Source organism: Lipomyces chichibuensis, assembly GCF_038497645.1.
Source record: "Lipomyces chichibuensis strain CBS 12929 unplaced genomic scaffold V1513scaffold_10, whole genome shotgun sequence".
Lineage (NCBI taxonomy): Eukaryota > Fungi > Ascomycota > Lipomycetes > Lipomycetales > Lipomycetaceae > Lipomyces > Lipomyces chichibuensis.
The window spans coordinates 55,294-74,911 of NW_027117462.1; the positions used below are offsets into that span (position 1 = coordinate 55,294).

Below are 19,618 nucleotides of genomic sequence, written 5' to 3' on the forward strand. Positions count from 1 at the left end.
GATCTCGTTAGAACCGGAACTTGCGACAAGTCGAGTGCAGATGGATGACAAGAGGCGTTACGTGATACATATATGCCAATTTTCTTTGGGAAGGGCTCGGAATAGTAAATGGTCATAATCGTTGCTTTGATTCAAATGATGTGTTATCATCGCGATGTACAATTCACTATTTCATGAAACAAAGTGTTCTAGGTTTATAAGGATCGTGCTGCCCAGTCCCCTCGTATGCTTGGCCGAGGAAATAGACAGCAATCTCTCCCACGAAACCGCGAACAGTATCTTGCGTATATATGCAATCTGAATTTGATGCACTTGGGTTTGACATACTCCGCACATCACCAGTCTGTTGCTCGGTCATCGGGCAGTCGATATCGTCTACTATCAGGCTCGTCTTGAATAGATGGCCGGCTATCGAGTCCATTATTCTGCATTCTATATTTTTACTCAAGACGAGTCTAACCCAAGCACAAACGTTGCATCTACCAATCCAGAAAACGATCCCTTAAGCCTGCCACATTTTCTACTAGCCCAATGGCAATAAGATTTACTTAAATGCAGCGTACGGTTTGCATGTCTCACAGACAGGAGTATAATAGAAGCATTAATGATACGATTAGCTGTTCATATATATACAAAAGTACTCCGTAAATCGCGCCAATTGACAAATATTAATACCCAAATTTCAAAAAGATTATTGCTTAGATATATCAGCCCGACATAGCCAAATTTTCGAAATATACACCAAAAAGTTATTAAATTATAGATCTACAATGGACGTATCCTCCGGCAATGATATAATTGCCCTGACTAAATCGCCTCGTCGTTTAGCTTCAGTTTCATCAATAATTGCCGTCCGCGAACCTCAGGATGTGCTAACGAGAAAATAATATCATTACCGGTTCTTCCCGTCACGTTGACATAGCCGTGCTTTTCATTATCTGGATCGTCATGGTAAACCTGACTTCTCAAAAGTCTGACGTCTACGGCGATAATGATCTGTTTCTTTTCGCCGGAATCCACGCTTCTGACCTCCACGAAATTATGATCAAAGGCCACAATGTATGGTTTGGAGAAGGCGACAGCGCGAGCCGTACATTCAAACTTAATATACGCAGAACGTGATACTTGGCCGTACTTGTCGCAGAAAATGCAATATGTACTATAGCATAGTAGGAACTCTTGTTGCCCTATACGAAAAATACCGAGAGGTTTTACTTTGCCTGTTTTTGGCAATTTGCGCAGAAAATCATTGTTCGTCGAATCTGGAACTGGAATGTGCACTGTCGACCGTGTAGGTACCGGCATGATTTCAAAGCCTAAATGTTGAGTCAGCTTTAGTGTCAAGTTCTGGTCAATCCCGTAACTTACCTTGGCCGTTATGAAGAACGATCGATTTTTTCAGCACCGTAATGCCGGAGATCTGCTTTTGTATAGCCACAGAATCCGTCTCATGGGCTATGTCCACAGTGGCTAGAGACCGTCCGGTACCATTCACGTCTCTCCGCATAAGCAAAACACGATCTAGACGCACATAATCATCGTCTAAGTTGAGATCGGATTCACTAAAGTCAGATAGCTTTCCGGCAATTGGCTCAAAAATCTTCAATGTCGTGACAATGTCGTCTGCGCTCCCGAGAATACTGGAATCTGACTTGTATCCAACGATGATTGTTCGACCACGTAGAACGCCAACGCTGAATCCCGTGAATTCGTGGCGGCTGATTTGGTGAGGAGTTATTAAGATCTTTTCGTGTTGTGTCTCCCGACGAGCAAGCCACTCCTCTACACGCTTACTCGGGTGCATGGTGGGACTAACACCAGCGATTTCCATAGGCTTAGCCGCTAACAACGCCTCAAGATCATAAGACAACAATGCCTTATTCGCCAGCATAACCGCAATACCAAACTCTGGCAAAATGTGGATCTGCTTGACTTTCGTGAGACCCAATATTGGGACCCACGATCGTGGACTGCTGCCATCAGACAAGTAGACCCCCCAGTCACATCCAACGAGTGTGTATGGCTTTCTTGCTGACGTTGGCAAGTACGCATTCATGGTGCGATTCACCAATGTGTGGGCGCCTAAATCGTCAGCACAAAACGTTGCCGCACAGTTAACTCTACTGTTGATCAGCACATGGAGCGACTGCTTTGCCGCATCACCCATATCAGACTCTGCATTTCTCAACGCGCGTTCAACAACACCAACGGTCGACTGGACCGGTATTTCGGGCGCTTTGTCTTCACTGCCATATCCAAAAGCGAGATCCGAAATCACTTCAAGCGAGAATGGCTCAGCCCTAAACGATTGCATGCGAATCGCGAAACCTCGTTTGGCTTTCTCAATACACTTGCACCACTCTCGCCGATCATTTTCTGAAGCTACGTAGAACGTATATCGCGTGCCTTTGCGTCCGAGATGCTCAATTCGAAAGGGGTACAGTTTGTCAGTCTCGCTGTCTTTCGTATTCAGCATCGGTTGAGCTTTCTCCTTTGGTTCTTCTGCTGATTGCGGCATCGAGGATCGATTGTTCCGAAGAGCGGCTAGATTCGCTTGACTTTTTGCAATGTGGAACCTTGCATTGCCCCGGGGGTCATTGTTTGACATCAGAACCAAGAGATCAATTGGGATCGGATGATTCACGATCTCAAAGGTCGGACGCGACCCTGTGGACACGTTCGCAATCAAGAGATAGTTGTCCAGTAAAATAAGGTACCTAGAATGTCGCATGTGGCCCTCCACCTTGACCTCCATCCGTCCTTGATGAATGAGCTGTCGAGACTTTTGATTAAGATACAAATTAACTTCCAGTCTTTTGTCGGTGAACTTAATTGTCTTCTCCAAATCCATGAGTGCGTATCGTTGCTCGCCCTCGACGAGTCGCGCTTGAAATGCGAGGATTAAGCCATGAATCTTATCCGCCAGCTCTTTAACTTTTTGCCGCTCGTGAATTGGTGGATCCGTTTCATCACGAATTCGCTCTAGGAATATTCGGTATCTGACCAATCGCAGCCATACAACTTCATATTTGTCGCGGGACTGGTGCTTGTAATCCTTATCAAACTGCTGAAATGCTGGATCACGAGCAGCTTCTAGTTCATACTGTCTTTTTGCATCCTGGACAATTGAGGCGTACAACTCATAAGCTTTCTGTACTGAAAGTAGCCATTCATGGAAAATATCCCCGATTCCGTCCATAATGGGATTAGCTGCCTGTCTGACTAGCAGTGGGCCATATAGATACTCCGTGTTAATTCTGAGAAGTTCCTCTGTTGCCGCACACAGATCCTTCGCGACCGGCTTATCTCGGAAATTGGCCACAAACATGCGAAGTTCTGCGAGATATTTGTGTTCGCCTTGGATGATTTCGAAGATGACACTTTGGCGGGTAATTTCTCTCTTAGGAAGGCTGTTCAGCACCGATATCGGAACTGTGCCTGACCAGTCATTCGCGTTTAGGAAGTCCTTGCTAACCTCCGGTACAGCTTTTGGGCGGCTTCGCAGTGTCCTGGAACACTTCGGGGAGTAGCATCGCCACGCAATCGGCTCTTCTTCAGAATGGATATGTGTTGAATAACACCCTCTACCCGCTAGCTCTGCCAACACACCCGAGAAAGCAGCCAACCGAGTAACATATCCAGGCTCATATTCCTGTGGAACTCGGACATGGATAGCATCAGGTTTATCCATAACGCCATGAAGAATAAATGACGCGATCGCCGCACTGGCATTCTCGTCCGCCGTCGAACTCCGCAATGTTGGAATCCAATGTGTAAACAAGCCGCGGATTAGCTCTATAAGCTCGGTTTCCCTCATCAAATTTGCTTCACGCGCCATCACCCGTCGTACCCACCTATATAGTTCCGAAAGTAGCCAGGACTGCTTACAAGAACTGTAATCTAGCGACGATAAAGTCCGCTTGCCAAAGCTAATTTGCAACGTTGATTGTCCCGTTCCATGCTGCTGGGGTTCAGAAGGCGCTTGTGATGAGAGGTTGGGTGATGAGTCTGGGAGCTCTGTGGGTAATCCTAAACGCATCATCACACCAGTATCAGCATGTGTGGATGTAGCCGATTCCGCCGGGGATTGAGGGCGCGATGACTCCACGGTAATAGTCGGGTGGATATTTAATGTCGAACAAAGTCGCAATGGCTCTGTAGGTGTATTCTCGGCAAAATCCAGCTCCTCTTCAGTCGCTTGTAAATACACACCACTTTCGTCCTCCGGAACACCGAACGTGTCCTCATCGCCGCTAAAATCAGGTAGATACTCATTATCCTGCAACTGCACCCGATATTCCTGGTACTGTGGAACTCGTGGCTGCTGCTGCCACGGCTGCGACACCTGTCTCTGCTGTGATCGTAAGTTTCCATCCGCCTCCAACGGAACGCGTCCGGTCGTGTTCGCGCGCACAGGCTGCGGACCTATACTCAGTGCATTCAGATCTGTCCTCTTTACTCCGCCCATTGAGGACCACGAGGACCACTTTTGCAAACCCTGGGGTCGTGAGGAATCAGCGTCCGCTCGTTCTGAGTATAGAATCGAGCCATAAGGCGTGAAGTGCTGCGGTGGCTTCGGTGGAGTTGAAGTACCGCTTTCCTCGGGCGACCTGGGTTCGGATGTGGAGTACGAGAATGCGTCTGATGACTGTGAGTACGAACGGTTGTCGAATGCGAATCGATCGTCATTGCCCGCCTCATGATGGTCGGATTCATCCTCCAAGGGAACGCCATGTTGTGGTGGTACGGGAGAATTGCCAGGAGAATAGATTTCCACATGCAGTCCATCCTCGGTGTCCAAGTTGTATCCGACATTGGCGAGCAAATTCAGCGAACTGTAAATACGTGTCACGTTAGGTGAAGGTGTACCAGCTCCTGAGTTGTCCGAAGGCTCTGTAACGCCAGTAGAACCGAATGTAGTTGAGAACGGAGATATATCTCCATACGTAACAGGGGAGCTACGCTCTGGGAATTGCTCGTCTCTGACGGGTGACCACGAGGGTGAGTTGGACCCCGATCTCAACCCAGACCCAGTGGGGCTAAGTGGGAGGGACACATGTTTGAAGTTTGGTACCGCGACAGAGTTCTTTTCGAAGTAGTCAGACGGGATGTATGGACCTGCCGGATGAGATTCCCCTTGGACGACCGTTGAGGCATCTTGAGACTGATATACTCTGGAGCTTGACAAATTGTCTGGCACAAGGAATCGCGGGATCTGATGTCGTGCGATATCCGGCTGTCGCTGTAGCACTTGCTGTAACGTCGATTTTGAATCCGCGGCCCGTATGAACTCATGTGGCAGTGGCGGTCGCGTATTTGGTTGCGCGATCGACTTGTTCATCATATGGCTCGAAAATGTATAAACGTTGTTCCGCCGATAACTCGACTGGGTTTCTGCAGTTGGGCTCATCTGCGACGTGTCTCTCGACGTCGGATACCGTATGGACGTAGGACTCTGTGACGACGAAGTCTCGTGCGGCGGAGGTACCGGCGGTCGAGACTGAGGTATGTTAGCCGGTGAACCTCGCGATAGCAGGACTTCCACAGGCACAGGCGGCGTCCGAACAGGCGACGACATTCGCTGGATAGGACCGGTCGTAGGCTCCATATCCGGTCTCCTAACTGGATTTTCATATCCCAAATCTTGCTGCGACGAATACGAATTATTCTCGTCATAGTAGTATTCGCTTTGAGGAGGCGACTCTGAGAATATGGAAATATTGCTGTAATCCACCGTTGGAACCTCCAGAAATCTATCGAACACGTCTCTCCTTGGATGCATACTTGGATTCTATTCAACATTAGTCATGCATTGTACTATCTGTATCACAATACATAACATACGCTCGCTACAGGATTGCCATCAACAGAAAACGCCGGAGTGGACAGAGAAGCCGTGCCCAAGATTCCGCCATATCTATTGAACTGCTCCCAGTCTGGCACTGGCGATGACGAAAACTCCGCACGCGAATACTCTCTCGAGCTTGACGATCCATTTAGCGGGACTTTAGGGGGTAACGCAGGCGGGATGTCATTGTTGACTTGCATTGCTGTGCGAGACGCCCGTAATGGATGAGGAGGCGGCCGAGGCGGAACGCGTGGTGCAGGTTCAGAGTGTATGTTGTAATAAATGTTATTAAAGCCATCCCTACTCATCGCGAAACCGCCTGCTCCGCTGGCCGCGTTTGTTTAATCGTGGGTCGGCGTGATTGTAGACATGCGTACGCTTTGTTGACGCGTTCTGCAAGTAACATTTGGCATAAGGCGGTACAAGACCCAAGAGCGACATCGAAACCTTCACTTATTTGCTGTTAAGTTACTAACTACTATTCGTCGTCATAATTACGTGGCTGTCGCATAGTTATTTGAGCAAGCTGAACTGCCAAGAAGAATCTTGTAGCAAATAATCGTAAACTAGTCGCCGATATTCCTGGCGCAAAACCATAGTGAGATCTCATCACAGTTATCGATGTTGGCGTTCACCTACAACCGTAATAACATCCATAATTTCACTTAGTTTTTATTGCAAACCGAACTTGCGTTAATATAGCCTACATTAAAAAAGTCTACGCGGACGGCTACCTGCTACTAATATACGACTTGACCGAAACCACGCTTTCTACGCATTTTTAAGAACAGAAAACAAATACGTCAAATTCGCACAATTATATTTTCGTATGCTAATTCGCACCGTAGCAAATCTCAACAAAGCATAAAGTCAACATTTACATTCGAAAATCCATTTTATTTTCTCGTCATAAGACGTTCAGCTTAGCGACATGCGAAAGAACGATTAAGTTAGGCGGAAATACCAATGACACCTACATCGCATTAGTTAACTGTTTGATCTAAGTAAATGAATTACTGAACGACGTACCGCAAGCAGGTCGGGGACCAGCGTTGCCAGTCTTGAGTGAGTCGGGGTGTCCACCCTTGCCGAGATCGTCAGTGCCGCCGTGGATAACGATGGTTCGGCCAAGAATACTCTGAGGTCCGATCAAAGTGATCAAGCTGTCAGCAGTCGAGCCTTTGGCATTGCCCGCAGCGTCGGTAGTGACATTGCCGAGATCGCCAACGTGACGGACGTCGTCGGTAGGGGCACCGTGGGTCTTGCCGAACGGGTTGAAGTGGCCGCCAGCGGAAGTGCAGCCGTTGGTGTTGTCGCCGAATTCGTGGACATGGAAACCACGGAGAGCGTTAGCGTCGTTGCCCTTGATGTCCCAGGTGATGGTAGTGGGGCCGCCTTCGGCAGCCTGCTCGAAAGTAACAGTGCCGGAGACGGTGGAATCTCCTCGGAGAACAGCGACTGCGATTCAAGTTAGCATAACGCTCCGATACTCCAACTGTTCCGTTTGACTTAAATCAGTTGAAAGCCAGCGTCGGATGTGCGACATAGAGACGAAAATTATCTTCCAAGTCGGTCACACCCGTCTTCGCTTCTCAAAATTTTAATCATCACCAAACGAAACGAGCCAAACATCATAAATCAGTCGCAAAACACATACCGGCCTTAACCATTATTGACGATAAGTGAATTGAATTGCGATGGAAGAAATGTGACTTGAGAGACGATCGGAATAAACGAATGGCACGTTAGAGGGAAAGTTGGACAGGAGGCTGATGGACTATACCCTCTCTGCGGACTGCGACCAAGCGGACCAAGCACAATTTCGTCAGCGAGCCCTTTCGCGTATGGCCAATGTCGTCACTTGTATTTTCTCTGACCTTCGCCCGACCCAGTTACAATTGCTGTGATTGCGTGACGGTTACGGCATTTCTCATATTACGTTTCCGGAGTTGAGCAATCTGGAAGATGGGTTAGGGGGATCGAAGCTCGAGCCCGTGTTGACTATTGTAAGCAAGGATGGTCCAGCCACTTCGATAATTTGATTAGTGTGAGCGTCATATCCATTGAACTGCCTTTAAAATCTGCAATTATTGACAATGCCGATATGTGCGATCAGTCAGTCGATAGATTAAAATTTGACAGAATATTGACGTATCATCCTCTGACCTCATTGCCAGGCAGACCACTCCATCGACCGCAGCCAAAAAAAAAAAAAATAGAACTCCTGGGAGGCTGACAGATAGACTATTTTTTGTGAAATGTTATTGTCAGTCAATAGCTGACAGTTAGGACAGAGCCGGATATTTGCGCTCAGAGAATCGTCATTCACATAAAGGGAAATAGCCCGGCGATGTCTTAGAACAGACCAATTATATTCTTCCACAAGATAATATTTTCTTTCCCCATTTTCCGAAACTTTTTACATTCATACCCAAAAATGCAATATGATACTCACTCCTCATCCGGTGTAACGTCGCCATATTCCCAAATTCCTTTACGCTCCCTTTTCGCATCCTCAATAACTTTTCTCAAATCCGTCAGTTCCTTAGATCCAACATACCCCCTCTCAACACCACGTCGGAGCACTTTGTCAGACGTCACATACACCCAACCTTCTTCCGCCAATTTGGTATTAATGCTCTTATCGATATCGCTCGCCTCAAAAAGCGTAGTTAGCGACGCACCATCAACAGTACTTCCGTCCACAACCGCGACGAGTTTCTGAGGCTCGTTCCCAGTGGCGAGAAGCGTCCCCGGCGTCGAGAGGACAATGTCGTAGAAATAGTTGACTGCATCGTCGAGGTAATCCTCTTGAAACTCAGGCCACTTGACCAACGACAATTTTCCGGCCTTTGCAAGCGCGGGGACGCCGGAGAGCGTCGGTGAAAACTGAGACGGCAAAGTTCGCAACTTGGCGAGTGGTGCGGAGGAGACAATCAGTCCGAAGTCGACGGATGTAAGACTGGCTTGCTTACGCAAGTTATCAATTTGCGTCACGCGGAAACGGCCGAGTGACTTGGTACCAGGGATCGGGTACGCCACAAGGTCGTTGTTGCGAGGTCGAGCAGAGATTGCGGCCGGTTGTTGAGCTGTTAAAGTACTCGTAAGCGTAGAAAATCTACCGACGCCTATTTTCTATAGTTAGTATTTTAACCATTTGTAGTCATCGTACAAAACGTACTATCATCAAGAACAACATAGCTGAAAGAGCCATTTGGCTCTACATTGGTTACGATAACATTAAGATATTCTCTCTTTCTCGTCGCTCCCTGGGCGGGAACCGCAACAGGCACTTCAACAGCCTTAGCCTTGCCCTTGTCATCCTTCCATAGACCCTTTTTCGTAGCCTGAGCCATCTCTTCAGCAGTGCGGAACTGGGCCAAAACAGCAGCTTCCTGCGCAGAATATTCGTCCAGTCTCGCAAGGCCCTCTTCCAACAACGTCTTCGCAAACGTGTCCTTCGTACCCGGAATATGCAATAATCCAAAAAAACCTCCGGAGCGATCGGCATGCGTAACATCAATCTCGACATCGCGCTGCATCAACCTGCGCGCAGTGAAATCCAGAGCTTCCTCGCCAAATGTCTCTGATTTCTCTGGGCCAGAGACTGCACCGGGGTTTATCATTGCGACACGAGGAGTCGATACGCCAGCAAGGGCGAACTTGATTCGTGCGTTTTCTCGCGGCAAAAGCAAACGCAATCTGCTACCGGAGTTGACGTACTCGACAATGGCTGGGACGCGTTTCTGACGCAAGAGCGAAGGCAAGAACGCCGATGCTCTGGCATGAGATTCCGAAGCATTGACAATGCGCTCGACGGGTAACACGACTCCGGAATGGAAACCTTTCTTCCCCTTGATAGCTGCATCCTCCTTTTCAAGTAACTCGTCCCAAATCGGACTCCGATCTTCGACTTGATCTTTGCGATGCCTGATCACGGTCGCGTATCCATTCTCAACTAACAAGGCGGCTAGATCGGAAGAGCCCGTAGACTGACCAGCAGCTCTCGCGAGCTCCACAGTCGCCATATCTCGTTCTTCAAACTGCTCCGACTTTGGCCGCGTGTGCAGAATGACAACCTTGACGTGCTTGCCAATCGCTTTCTTCCTCACAAACTCGCGCGCGGCATTGACATAAGAAGCTTGCTGCGCGTCAGTCTGTCTCGGTCCCCGAATACTCGCCAATTGGACAATCTTCTCTTCACCGGTCTTCGTTCTCAACGACAGCGTATCAGCTGATATCACGCGCGCAACCGTCGCCGTGAAGGATTTATCCGACTCGGCCCCTCCCTTCGCACTTGGCACAGTCACACCGCGCCATAAATTAATACCCTTTGCTTTCGCGGTCTGTTCGGCTACGCGAAGCCTGCTCATGTTCGTCGCGCCGAGGAAGTTGCTCTGCCAGTCGCTGACATGGGCCAATCCGTTCTCGAGCAATTTTTCCGCAATGTTACCGGCAGGATGCAAAACTATGCCGACCAGCACGCCCTGGTTCGACGCACCGAGAACCTCGACCTTGACGTTGCGTTGAAGCAAGCGCGCCTCGACGTAGTATTTGGCGTCGTCACCGAGCGGCTCCCCAGGCTCCACCGCACCGGCGGTTGTCGAAGCGGATCGCGGGGCGCGGACACCTGCAATCAGAAGCGGGACTTGGACGTGCTGCCCGGGAAGTAAAAGCCTGACAAGTGTACGATCGCCATTAATAATGCGCTCGACGATGGCGTCGATTTGCTGGCCCTTGTACCTGTCCGCAAACCCAGCTGGGAGGTCGTAAAACTTGGTGCAAGAATCGATCTTGGGTGCCCAGAGGCCCACAGCGCCTTCCTTGGCCGCTGCCTCGAGCGAGCGGTACTTCTCGAGAAGTTCGTTTGGTTCGGCTGATTCTTTGGCACTGGTCTGGCGGACACGAACGGTGCCGGCGGAGATCAGTTGCTCGTTGACGGAGACCTTGTTGGGGAGGTAGACGACACCGTATTCTCGGTTTGTAGTCGGGGTGGTATAGAGGACTTCGCATTGCACAATTTGACCGACTAGTTGAAGACGAAGATGCTCGCGGGATTGGAAAGCGAAGGGCTACGATTGTTAGCTGAATTGAAAGCGGCAGGAGGATGGAAAACAGATAAAGTGGATGCATGCAGACGAAAAAAGCAATTAGCACTGATGCAACACATTCTAACAATTGTCAATCACAAAAGAGCGTGGCTCCATGTGGGAATCTCCAATTGGAAGCGTTAGACATGGAATAGTTCGGGATTTCCATTGCATGTTTTTATTTGCTCAAATCCTCTCGCCGCGTAATTCGTCTGTCGTCCATCCTCTCATCCACGCTCATGAGAGCCCGATAAAACAAGAAATCATACCTCATCGCCTTCGTCTCTCTTGAGACGTGGAGCAGTAATGTAGGCCAGCGAAAAAGTGCGCTCAGCAGGTACTTGTCCCGGCTGTGGGGGGCGCACTGGCGTGAGCAGGAGCGTGTCGCCTGACAGAGCAGACTTGACCTTTGCGGCGAACAACGGAGCCATGGCTGCTTCAATTGGACCAGAGGAGAATTCGTAAAAATTATGACAGAACGTAGAAAAAATTTTCTTGTAAACAAGAACGATCACAGAGAACGAAGATTGATCGGTGAAGTCATTGGGTTATTACTGAGGCGGCTCAGAGTTTTGCGACGCGTGACTGGCGCCACGTGTACCATTATTACGGAGCAATGCATATATATATATAATATATATATATAATTCGCCCGCCATGCGACACTGTGCAATCGGCATCAGTATCAGTATCAAATAGCTATAAAACAAGATTGCATCAGGAATCCATTCACAGACTGAGAAGATGAGACCACTGACGAATATGTCGCACTGGTCGCCATTGGTAATATAAGGGACTTGTGAGGGTCCCTGGTGGTTATAGAAGCCACGTTGTCTCGCAGTCAGGTACGCTCTCGTTTTCACACAGTGTATTCAGACCAGTTATACATATTTATCTTACATATTACTCTTGTTACTGCCATCTCACTGCCATCGCTCTCGGTATTTCCATTTAATGCTGATTATACTTGGCGATGTCGGAGGGGACTTACCTGGAGTGTGAAGTGGACGTGCTTACAAATTCTACGCGAAATGGTTTGCATTACTTGTCGGTAGCTAGCACTAGAAATACAATATACATAAAAAACATCAAACATTATTACAATATTGCTGTGAATGCCGTGATGTGGGGGATAGCTTGAGATTTGGCTGTTGACTGTCAGACGACCGACTTCAACGAGACGTATTCGGCAACAACCTATTTTTGTACAATGAAGTTGCGGATAGAAGGAGATTGTATATACTAGATAATTGCAATACAAAACACAACGGATACATTGATTCAGACCGTAGCTTAAGTCGCGCCGCAAAGCGCGAGGCAACGCAAGCGGCTTTCGTTGGTTGTGGGGCTCCTTTTCTCGGCAGAATTTGCCCGATTGAACCCCCTTCCTCTATAGCAGTTGTTGCCTTCCAAGCTATTTGTATACGCATTACCGAACAGCTAACCGTTCGAGCTCACTAAGTCATCTACAATGTTGGATAGGATGACGAATACTGCTTTTGCCCACAATTTATCCAAGGATGGTCTCGGCTAGCCACACAGCCGCACATCGTGTGGTCTTTACACATTACATACGCATTTACGCCGTAACTGTCATTCAACAGTATCATGCTGAGAAGTACGCTGGTGAGGACAAACGGATCTAAGGGATAGGGTTAATTTCTGCGGCCTTAACAGTGCTGCGCCTCACTGGGACCCTCCAGACTGCCTCTTCCGTACTAGTGCAGCGATCCCCGCAGCAAGACACCATAAGTTGGTACCATCGCTGCGGAGCGCTTGCATACGTCGTCCTTAATAAGCTTTCGCCTAACAAACGCCAAAACAAATTTGGAGCCGCAGGGCGTGTGTGAGTGCGGCGGAAAACATAACCCTAACCCTTTGAGCGGCATCCACGAGGCCGAGCCGCCCGCGCCGCGCCCGCCGCCCTCTTCTGACGGCTTTTTCGTCTGTCTTCACACACTCTCTTTTCTCATCAAAACAAGCAGCCAGCACAAAGCAGCCAGCACAAAGCAGCCATCACGTATATTCACATCCTTCAACTTTGCGAATTTACATACACGCACTCACAGCCGAATGGCCCATTTGAGCGAATACCAAGGCGCCATCGCCCTGCTCGACCTCGATCGCGGGTCGTCAACCGCTACCGCCGCACAGCAGCGCCAGTCGCCCCAGCACCACCATGCCCCGCTCCCACGCATCGTCATGCCAGAAGATGACTCCCAGGACGACAGGCGAGTAACTCGTCATCGCAACCGCACCTCGATCGCAGACCTGCTCTCTGACTCCAACGAGCACGACCAACATCAGCAGAACGGCCATCTGCAACCTGGGCACATCTACACAAACAGTGCAAATCCGCCGATCGACACCCAGCTGCTGTCCCCTATGTCCGCCGTCTCGGTCACGTCGCCGTCTGCAATGTCGACCCTTTCCAACTCATCATCGGCCACGTTTTCGTCCGCGGCGACTTCGGTCTCAGGCGTGTCATCGAATGCTTACGCCTACGTGCAGTCCCCTGTGTCGCCTATCCCCTCCCACCAGCAACTCACTCCCCAGCCGCAACCGCTCTCGCTTCCATCATTGCCATCCGTCATTCATCCCGATGGGGGATACAGGCACCATGCCACCGATCCCGCCCTCTCCGGTGTTATCCCTGCCAACCCCGTCCGCACTGGTGCGAATGCGAATGCTGAGTACCGCCAAGCAAGCGCTCCTTCGCATGGCCAGCAGCCGTCCGCTTCTGGTCACAGCACCAAGCGCGACAAAGCGTCATCCTCTACCACATCTGTTGGCTCCCCAGGTGCTTCGTCCGGACAAACTCCGTCCGCGTCGCGGCCATATAAATGCCCGCATGCCGGCTGCAAATGGACTTTTGCACGACACTCGGACCAGCGACGGCATCTACGGTCGCACTACTCTCCAAACTTCCACTGTCCATACTGGCGGACCGATCCGACCTGCCATCGCAACGGCGGCGCCTTCAATAGATTAGACGTTCTCAAGCGGCATTTGCGACTAGTCCACTTTGTCCAGCTCAAGGATACGGACGCAGGATGGTGCCGACTGTGTCAGAAGATGTTTGCGTCTCCAAGAGTATTTGTCGAGCACTGCGAAAAGTGCGCGGATTCGGTGCAACCAACAGAATGGAAGAAGAGTGCAGCGGAAGGCGAGCCAATGCCGCCTGGTATGCCGTCGGAACGAGCGTGACGAAATTTGTTTCTTTATTTTTCCTTTTTTTTTTTCTAACTGTGAATACGTCACGTCAAGAAAAATAAGTTTGTTTTAGTAGGGGAATGGATTTACTATTTTTGCAGGTTTTTGTGATTTGTTGTACACGTGTAAAGTTAGGTTCTATCAGTTCTCTGTATTCCGAGTATGTATCTCGCGAAGCGCTACTTTTTTGTGTGAGGTTTATGGAATCTCGTCTATGACTACTCTCTTGTACATTTTGTTTCGTGTTCAGTTTTGTTTCGTGCTCAGGTCGTCGTGATATCGTGACTGGTTTTGAGGGTTATTGTATTGACATTATACTCTTGCTATCGGAGTATGAATGAGAAGAACTGTACGCTATTTAATTTTAATATATCTTATTTAGTATTATGATGTAATTTCGTGTGAATCATGGCCATAACCAAGATGGACATAAACTCAGCCGCGTTCCTTGCGGCCCAGTTTGTCTAGTCGACTATGAAAGCAAAAACAGCTGTTGTGTTTTCCGCATGGTCAGTGTATCTAGCGTTTACGGATGCGAAGCACTGAATAATAGCCGTGGTTAGGATGGCGTGTACTTTTACAGTATTGTGAAGAGCCCGATGATCCGCGGCGAAATTGATGGCCAACGTGCCAGCTATCTTATCAAATTTGGTCGATGAGCTTATGTAGCTTGTGCTGTTCAGTGTAAACGTGCGTACGGGCTCTTCAATGACCTATATTTGCAGAAATATATCAATTACCCGTAGCGGATCCAGATCAAATACTCTACTTGTTTCTCCCGTTGTCTATCTGCCTGGCAGAGGAAGAAACTTCTGCACATAGGGCAAGGGGAAATGAGGTTAGGGCTGTGATGGCGCTGAGGTCGCGAACGCGTTAATGTGTTTCGCGCGTGTTTGATGTAGACTCGGTCCTTTCTACTTTGTACTGGTACGTCATTAATTGATATAATAATTACTATTAAGATGTTATAGACGCGTCGTCTGGTAGTTTAAGACATTTTGTGTTTGACCTTACATGAAGTTCCTTCATTCTTGAGTTGACTTGATCAGGTCGAGATCTCATTATCTGCATATTTGAATCGATGCCAAATAAGTGATTACATCTGATTGAATAAGATGTATTTAGCATTCATTATTATAACTTAGTGCTTGGCCATCGCTATGATATCTAATGGATTTTATCTGGGTAAATATTAAGCTCTTCACCAGGGATGTTTGGCGATGTGCCCCTTGCCGCAGGCCTACATCGCCTCCTGAACTCGACTCCGTCGCTCGCTCCTACTCGCCATCACCATATCATCAACCATCTTGCCTCCCCAGCCAGCATCTCGCTTGCATTACCGTCATCACTAGCAATTAATCAAGATCATTCACTCAAATTGACTAATTGACTGCGATTTTCCCACTTCGCTCCCTCTGCGCGAAAATTAAAGTTCATTCTCACAAGCGTGGCGTTCCGATATTGTTTGGATATTACCTAATCCAGTATAGTGGCCACTGCAGGACTCCAACCCTGAGGCCACCACCGGAATTAAGCAAGGGCGCGCCTGTTCCGACCATTCTGATTCGCTGGCTGTTGCCTTACTCCTTCTCTAACAGTGCAAACGGAGTGGCATTTGTTTGTCGGTTAGGTATATTCTCGTTACCGTTGCTTTCGATTTGTGAAGTATTCGGTGGAAGGCACGAGCAAATAACCAAAGGCGCGTGTGTTGTGCTTTGAGATACAATCGACACGGTGCTTATTAGTGCCCACTCTTCGATAGCAATTGCAAAATCTCGAAAATCGACGGTTCTGATCCGCGTTTCGAAATAATTGTCCCCGGCCGCAATATTGCTCTGTTACTACGCGGCCACCGATACGAAGGATGAGGGGTATGGCCGCCATTGTTGTTTTGTTTTACCATGTGCTCGTGTGTTTAATTTGTTGCGCGTGCTAATATCTGCAATATAGAATACAAGATCGTGGTGCTTGGCGCTGGTGGAGTCGGCAAGTCTGCGTTATCAGGTTTGTTGCGCATTTTGCAGGTTTGTCATGGAGAATGCTAACTTAGCACAACCAGTCCAATTCTCACAAGGCGTTTTCCTCGAATCCTACGATCCGACAATAGAAGACTCGTACCGGAAGCAAGTCGATATCGACGGTCGCCCCTGCATACTCGAAATCCTCGACACGGCAGGAGTTGAGCAATTCACCGCCATGCGAGAGCTATATATCAAGAACGGGCAAGGTTTCGTTCTCGTGTACAGCGTGACAGATCGGTCTAGCTTGCTGGAGCTGTCAAAGTTGTATGACCAGGTGTGCAGAATCAAAGGTACAAAGACAGTGCCGATTGTGTTGGCAGGGAATAAATGCGATTTAGCGCATGCCCGGACCGTGCCGTTTCAAGAAGCAAAGCATTTGGCCATGAAATGGCGCACTAACTCGTTTTACGAGGTGAGTTTGTTTCGACGAGGAATATGTTTTGTTTTCCTCGGCATTACAGATGCTGACAAGATAGACGTCCGCGAGAACGTGTGTACATGTTAGCGATATCTTTGTCGACGTCGTCCGGCAAATACAAAGGCGAGACTCTGACTCGGGTTCGTCGGACGCGTCGACAACGCATACCGCCAGCCCCGTGCATACTCCGACCGAGAAACACAGGCAAACGCACTCCATCAGCACTATCGGTGGATACGAAACAGGACGCCACCGATCATCGAAACGGAGTAGCGGAAAACACAGCGAAGCAAGCTTGTCGACCTCTGACTCAAAACCCAAGCGCAAGAAGAAAATAGGTGGAATGTGTGTTATCTTGTGAACGTCTACACTCGGTGCTGTGCTTTTTATTGTTCGCCACGCTCTTTCATATCGGCTTTCGCAGTTGGTTCATACGACCTTCGTTTATGATTCTTTTCACTCTCTAGATCAGTTAGAGTCGATCCCAGGGGCCTTCCCTCGAGACGATGCTACTACAACTCGTTCTCTCCTCGCTAGCGACCTGCACTCCTTTAGTCGTCTATGCGACGAATTTTTGGTTAAACCATACCGCTGACGCTCCTCGTGCAAGTTGGCGGACTTGCTATGCCTTTTCATGACATGACGCTCTTTTATGATTGGCGTTGACTGTCTGCGCTTGATAACTTTACACTCATTTATGCCGTTTATGTGTAATACGATATAATGCGATGATGATGGATATCACTATGAAACTGATGCAATGTATGATATTTCGGGGTGATATATTTACTGTATTTACCAGTGTGTATCCATGATTTGATATTTTGCTAATGCTCCGGTACCGAGCTTTATTATGGTTCATCAACGTTCACATACGAAATGTGTTGTATATTTTGTTCCAGTTTTGGGTTGTTTTCTGGTCTGTTTGGAAATTGGGAATATGGGTATTTAGTACCATTTGTTTTGTGTTTTGACCACAGTTCTGAACCGGGTGCGTTCCCGCGGTGTTTATTGAATGGAGTACGCGTGTCCATAGCCAATGCAGTAGTATGACGTTGGACAAATTATTGTAAGTGTGTCACACACAGATTGTATTAGTCATAACGCCCACATATTCCATCAATTTACAAAATAATAATAACAATACAGTATAACGGTATTAAACACGAATCCATTTATTACTCCAAACCATCCCATCCCACGATCCCATTAATTACAACCTGGCTCAGGAATGAATGCGCTCCTGCACCCTAGGATACAGGCCGAAAATCTGATTATACAACTCTGGATAACTCATCCTCAACACATCCGGATCCCTTGCCATTGCCGTGAAAAAGGTGGCAGTACCAGACTTGATAGGTACGGTCGCTATATTACAAATCTGCAGGCCGATAACAAAAGAAAAGCCAACAATCGGGGCATTATAGTTCCCGCCCTCATTATATGCGGGATTCGTGTACTTGAGGTATAGGTACGCGAACAGCGCGGTGACATATGCCACGAATGTCGCACCGAGGTTGAGCACCGGATCGATGAGGCAGTCGTTTATGAGCGCGTCGATTCCGCGATCCTTGATCAGTTTCCACGTCTCTTTGGCAGCCGGGATGTATGCGGCTCCGTAGAGTGCGATGTAGCAGTACGCGTAGTGATTGAAGAACCGAACTGCCCAATTCAACACCACGAGGAGACACCGGATAAAGCAAATAATGATAACCGCAATCCAGTTATTATCTTGTCTCGCGGCCTGCTGGGCCAACGCAGCCAGTTGCTGTAGTAACTGGATAATCGATACAAGAAGACTGCCGAATGAGATCGAACCCAACGAGTACGTCATCGAACGTTTGAACGCGCCGAGCGCCGGCCACCGCGGCATCCCCTCCGTCGAACGCGAGCAGAAGTACCAGGACCCGTACACGCCCGAGATGGTCGTGTGGATGATGCTCTTGATGACTTCCGAGATGTAGTACCCGCAGAACGTAATAAAGATAATCAGTCCAATCAGCGTCGCATGCGAACAGTTCCCACCAGCGGTGGTGCCGCAGCTCTGGGAGTCCGCGGTCGGGTTGTATTTCACATACACCGCCACGAGCGTGACAGAGAACCACGCGGCAAACGCAGAAACGACAAGTGTTCCGACGAGAGAGACAATGAGGACTGACGGGTGAGCGCGGCAGATGTCCATTACAGTCTGCAGAATTAGCGTCGCAAATGGGATCCGCCTAATCCATGAGAAAAAGCAGAACGCGCCGAAAAGTGCAAAGAGCAAAAACACGATCGCTGCGGAATAATAGTGCTCGGTAAAGTAGTAGATTGCGGTCCCCAAACCGAGTATAATGTTTATAATTCCCGTGATCCAGATGAACTGTTTCGTGAATACGCGCGCAAGCATGAAATACGCGAGGGACAATATGAGCGCGATGACGACCACGAAAACGAGCAGAATGATAGTATTCGTGTTCAATGAGAAGCTCTCGCCGCTGCCGTAGATGCCGCCGCCGAGAAAACTCCTTGTCTCCGCATATGCGTGGATCGCGATGCCCGAGACTACAGTGAACCCGCCTAGAACACCAATCAAAAGGAATACTGCCCAAAGATCATTCCACCGTGGCTTCTCGAGCTTGAACTGCTCCTCGAACGTTGCGGCCTTCAGGTCGTCCTTGTTCTGGTACGGCTTGGTGCTCGCGTTTGGCGGAGGTGGAAGCTGTGGCTGGTAGCTGGGGGCTGACTGAGTGAAGGTCGCCTCAGACGGCGGATACCTGGGCAGCTTCTCGCCTGTGTATTGCTGTTGGGTGTGATCCCCAGACATTGCTTCCTGATTCCTGTACGGATGACAAAAATGCTAGTAATGAGCAAGGAACAGGGGAGTATAAATTTTAATCTACTAAACACAAACTCATCATCGAATTTCATGTTCTCAGTGGGCTGTCAGTCTGCGCGATCACAAGATTTGGAGAGGATAGGCAACCCATGACGTCTATGCGCCGCATTTGTCGATCATCGCATCGCGCGTCAAAGTTTTGGAGATCAT

At 48.7% G+C, this 19,618-nt stretch overlaps 6 protein-coding genes across 6 annotated transcripts; 2 read left to right on the forward strand and 4 right to left on the reverse strand.

The window, feature by feature from the left end:
- Window positions 1-590: 590 nt before the first annotated feature.
- On the reverse strand, window positions 591-6,228 carry V1513DRAFT_463625 (CNH domain-containing protein). Its single transcript, XM_066899976.1, has 3 exons — window positions 5,845-6,228; window positions 1,369-5,791; window positions 591-1,316 (listed from the first exon to the last, which is right to left on the reverse strand). Exons 1-3 carry the CDS (start codon window positions 6,154-6,156, stop codon window positions 808-810), a joined length of 5,244 nt encoding a protein of 1,747 aa, XP_066754263.1. The 5' UTR covers window positions 6,157-6,228; the 3' UTR covers window positions 591-807.
- A 570-nt stretch (window positions 6,229-6,798) lies between these two features.
- On the reverse strand, window positions 6,799-7,518 carry V1513DRAFT_430805 (superoxide dismutase; the record flags this gene model as incomplete). The annotated part of the gene is made up of 3 exons (XM_066896356.1): window positions 6,799-6,821; window positions 6,878-7,306; window positions 7,506-7,518. 3 exons carry the CDS (start codon window positions 7,516-7,518, stop codon window positions 6,799-6,801), a joined length of 465 nt encoding a protein of 154 aa, XP_066754264.1.
- A 327-nt stretch (window positions 7,519-7,845) lies between these two features.
- V1513DRAFT_20749 (uncharacterized protein) lies at window positions 7,846-11,634 on the reverse strand. Its single transcript, XM_066894354.1, has 3 exons — window positions 11,208-11,634; window positions 9,030-10,920; window positions 7,846-8,976 (listed from the first exon to the last, which is right to left on the reverse strand). Exons 1-3 carry the CDS (start codon window positions 11,367-11,369, stop codon window positions 8,300-8,302), a joined length of 2,730 nt encoding a protein of 909 aa, XP_066754265.1. The 5' UTR covers window positions 11,370-11,634; the 3' UTR covers window positions 7,846-8,299.
- A 1,263-nt stretch (window positions 11,635-12,897) lies between these two features.
- Window positions 12,898-14,546, forward strand: V1513DRAFT_442149 (uncharacterized protein). The gene has a single exon (XM_066897621.1). It carries the CDS (start codon window positions 13,012-13,014, stop codon window positions 14,143-14,145), a length of 1,134 nt encoding a protein of 377 aa, XP_066754266.1. The 5' UTR covers window positions 12,898-13,011; the 3' UTR covers window positions 14,146-14,546.
- A 1,217-nt stretch (window positions 14,547-15,763) lies between these two features.
- Window positions 15,764-16,868, forward strand: V1513DRAFT_21106 (P-loop containing nucleoside triphosphate hydrolase protein). Its single transcript, XM_066894358.1, has 3 exons — window positions 15,764-16,022; window positions 16,102-16,155; window positions 16,211-16,868. Exons 1-3 carry the CDS (start codon window positions 16,016-16,018, stop codon window positions 16,675-16,677), a joined length of 528 nt encoding a protein of 175 aa, XP_066754267.1. The 5' UTR covers window positions 15,764-16,015; the 3' UTR covers window positions 16,678-16,868.
- Window positions 16,869-17,719: 851 nt separating this feature from the next.
- V1513DRAFT_21134 (plasma-membrane choline transporter-domain-containing protein) lies at window positions 17,720-19,617 on the reverse strand. Its single transcript, XM_066894363.1, has one exon. It carries the CDS (start codon window positions 19,394-19,396, stop codon window positions 17,816-17,818), a length of 1,581 nt encoding a protein of 526 aa, XP_066754268.1. The 5' UTR covers window positions 19,397-19,617; the 3' UTR covers window positions 17,720-17,815.
- Between the last annotated feature and the right edge of the window lies 1 nt (window position 19,618).

Bases quoted from the DNA above. Each gene is read 5' to 3' on its own strand.
- V1513DRAFT_463625 (XM_066899976.1), bottom strand. From the start codon at position 6,156: ATGAGTAGGGATGGCTTTAATAACATTTATTACAACATACACTCTGAA. The intron at 5,792-5,844 runs GTATGTTATGTA...AATGTTGAATAG, and splicing joins ATGGCAATCCTGTAGCGAGC to AATCCAAGTATGCATCCAAG. The intron at 1,317-1,368 runs GTAAGTTACGGG...CTCAACATTTAG, and splicing joins CGTTCTTCATAACGGCCAAG to GCTTTGAAATCATGCCGGTA.
- V1513DRAFT_20749 (XM_066894354.1), bottom strand. From the start codon at position 11,369: ATGGCTCCGTTGTTCGCCGCAAAGGTCAAGTCTGCTCTGTCAGGCGAC. The intron at 10,921-11,207 runs GTATGATTTCTT...TAACAATCGTAG, and splicing joins AGAGAGACGAAGGCGATGAG to CCCTTCGCTTTCCAATCCCG. The intron at 8,977-9,029 runs GTACGTTTTGTA...TATAGAAAATAG, and splicing joins CTATGTTGTTCTTGATGATA to GCGTCGGTAGATTTTCTACG.
- V1513DRAFT_21106 (XM_066894358.1), top strand. The intron at 16,156-16,210 runs GTTTGTTGCGCA...TAGCACAACCAG, and splicing joins CGGCAAGTCTGCGTTATCAG to TCCAATTCTCACAAGGCGTT.
- V1513DRAFT_21134 (XM_066894363.1), bottom strand. From the start codon at position 19,396: ATGTCTGGGGATCACACCCAACAGCAATACACAGGCGAGAAGCTGCCC.
- V1513DRAFT_442149 (XM_066897621.1), top strand. From the start codon at position 13,012: ATGGCCCATTTGAGCGAATACCAAGGCGCCATCGCCCTGCTCGACCTC.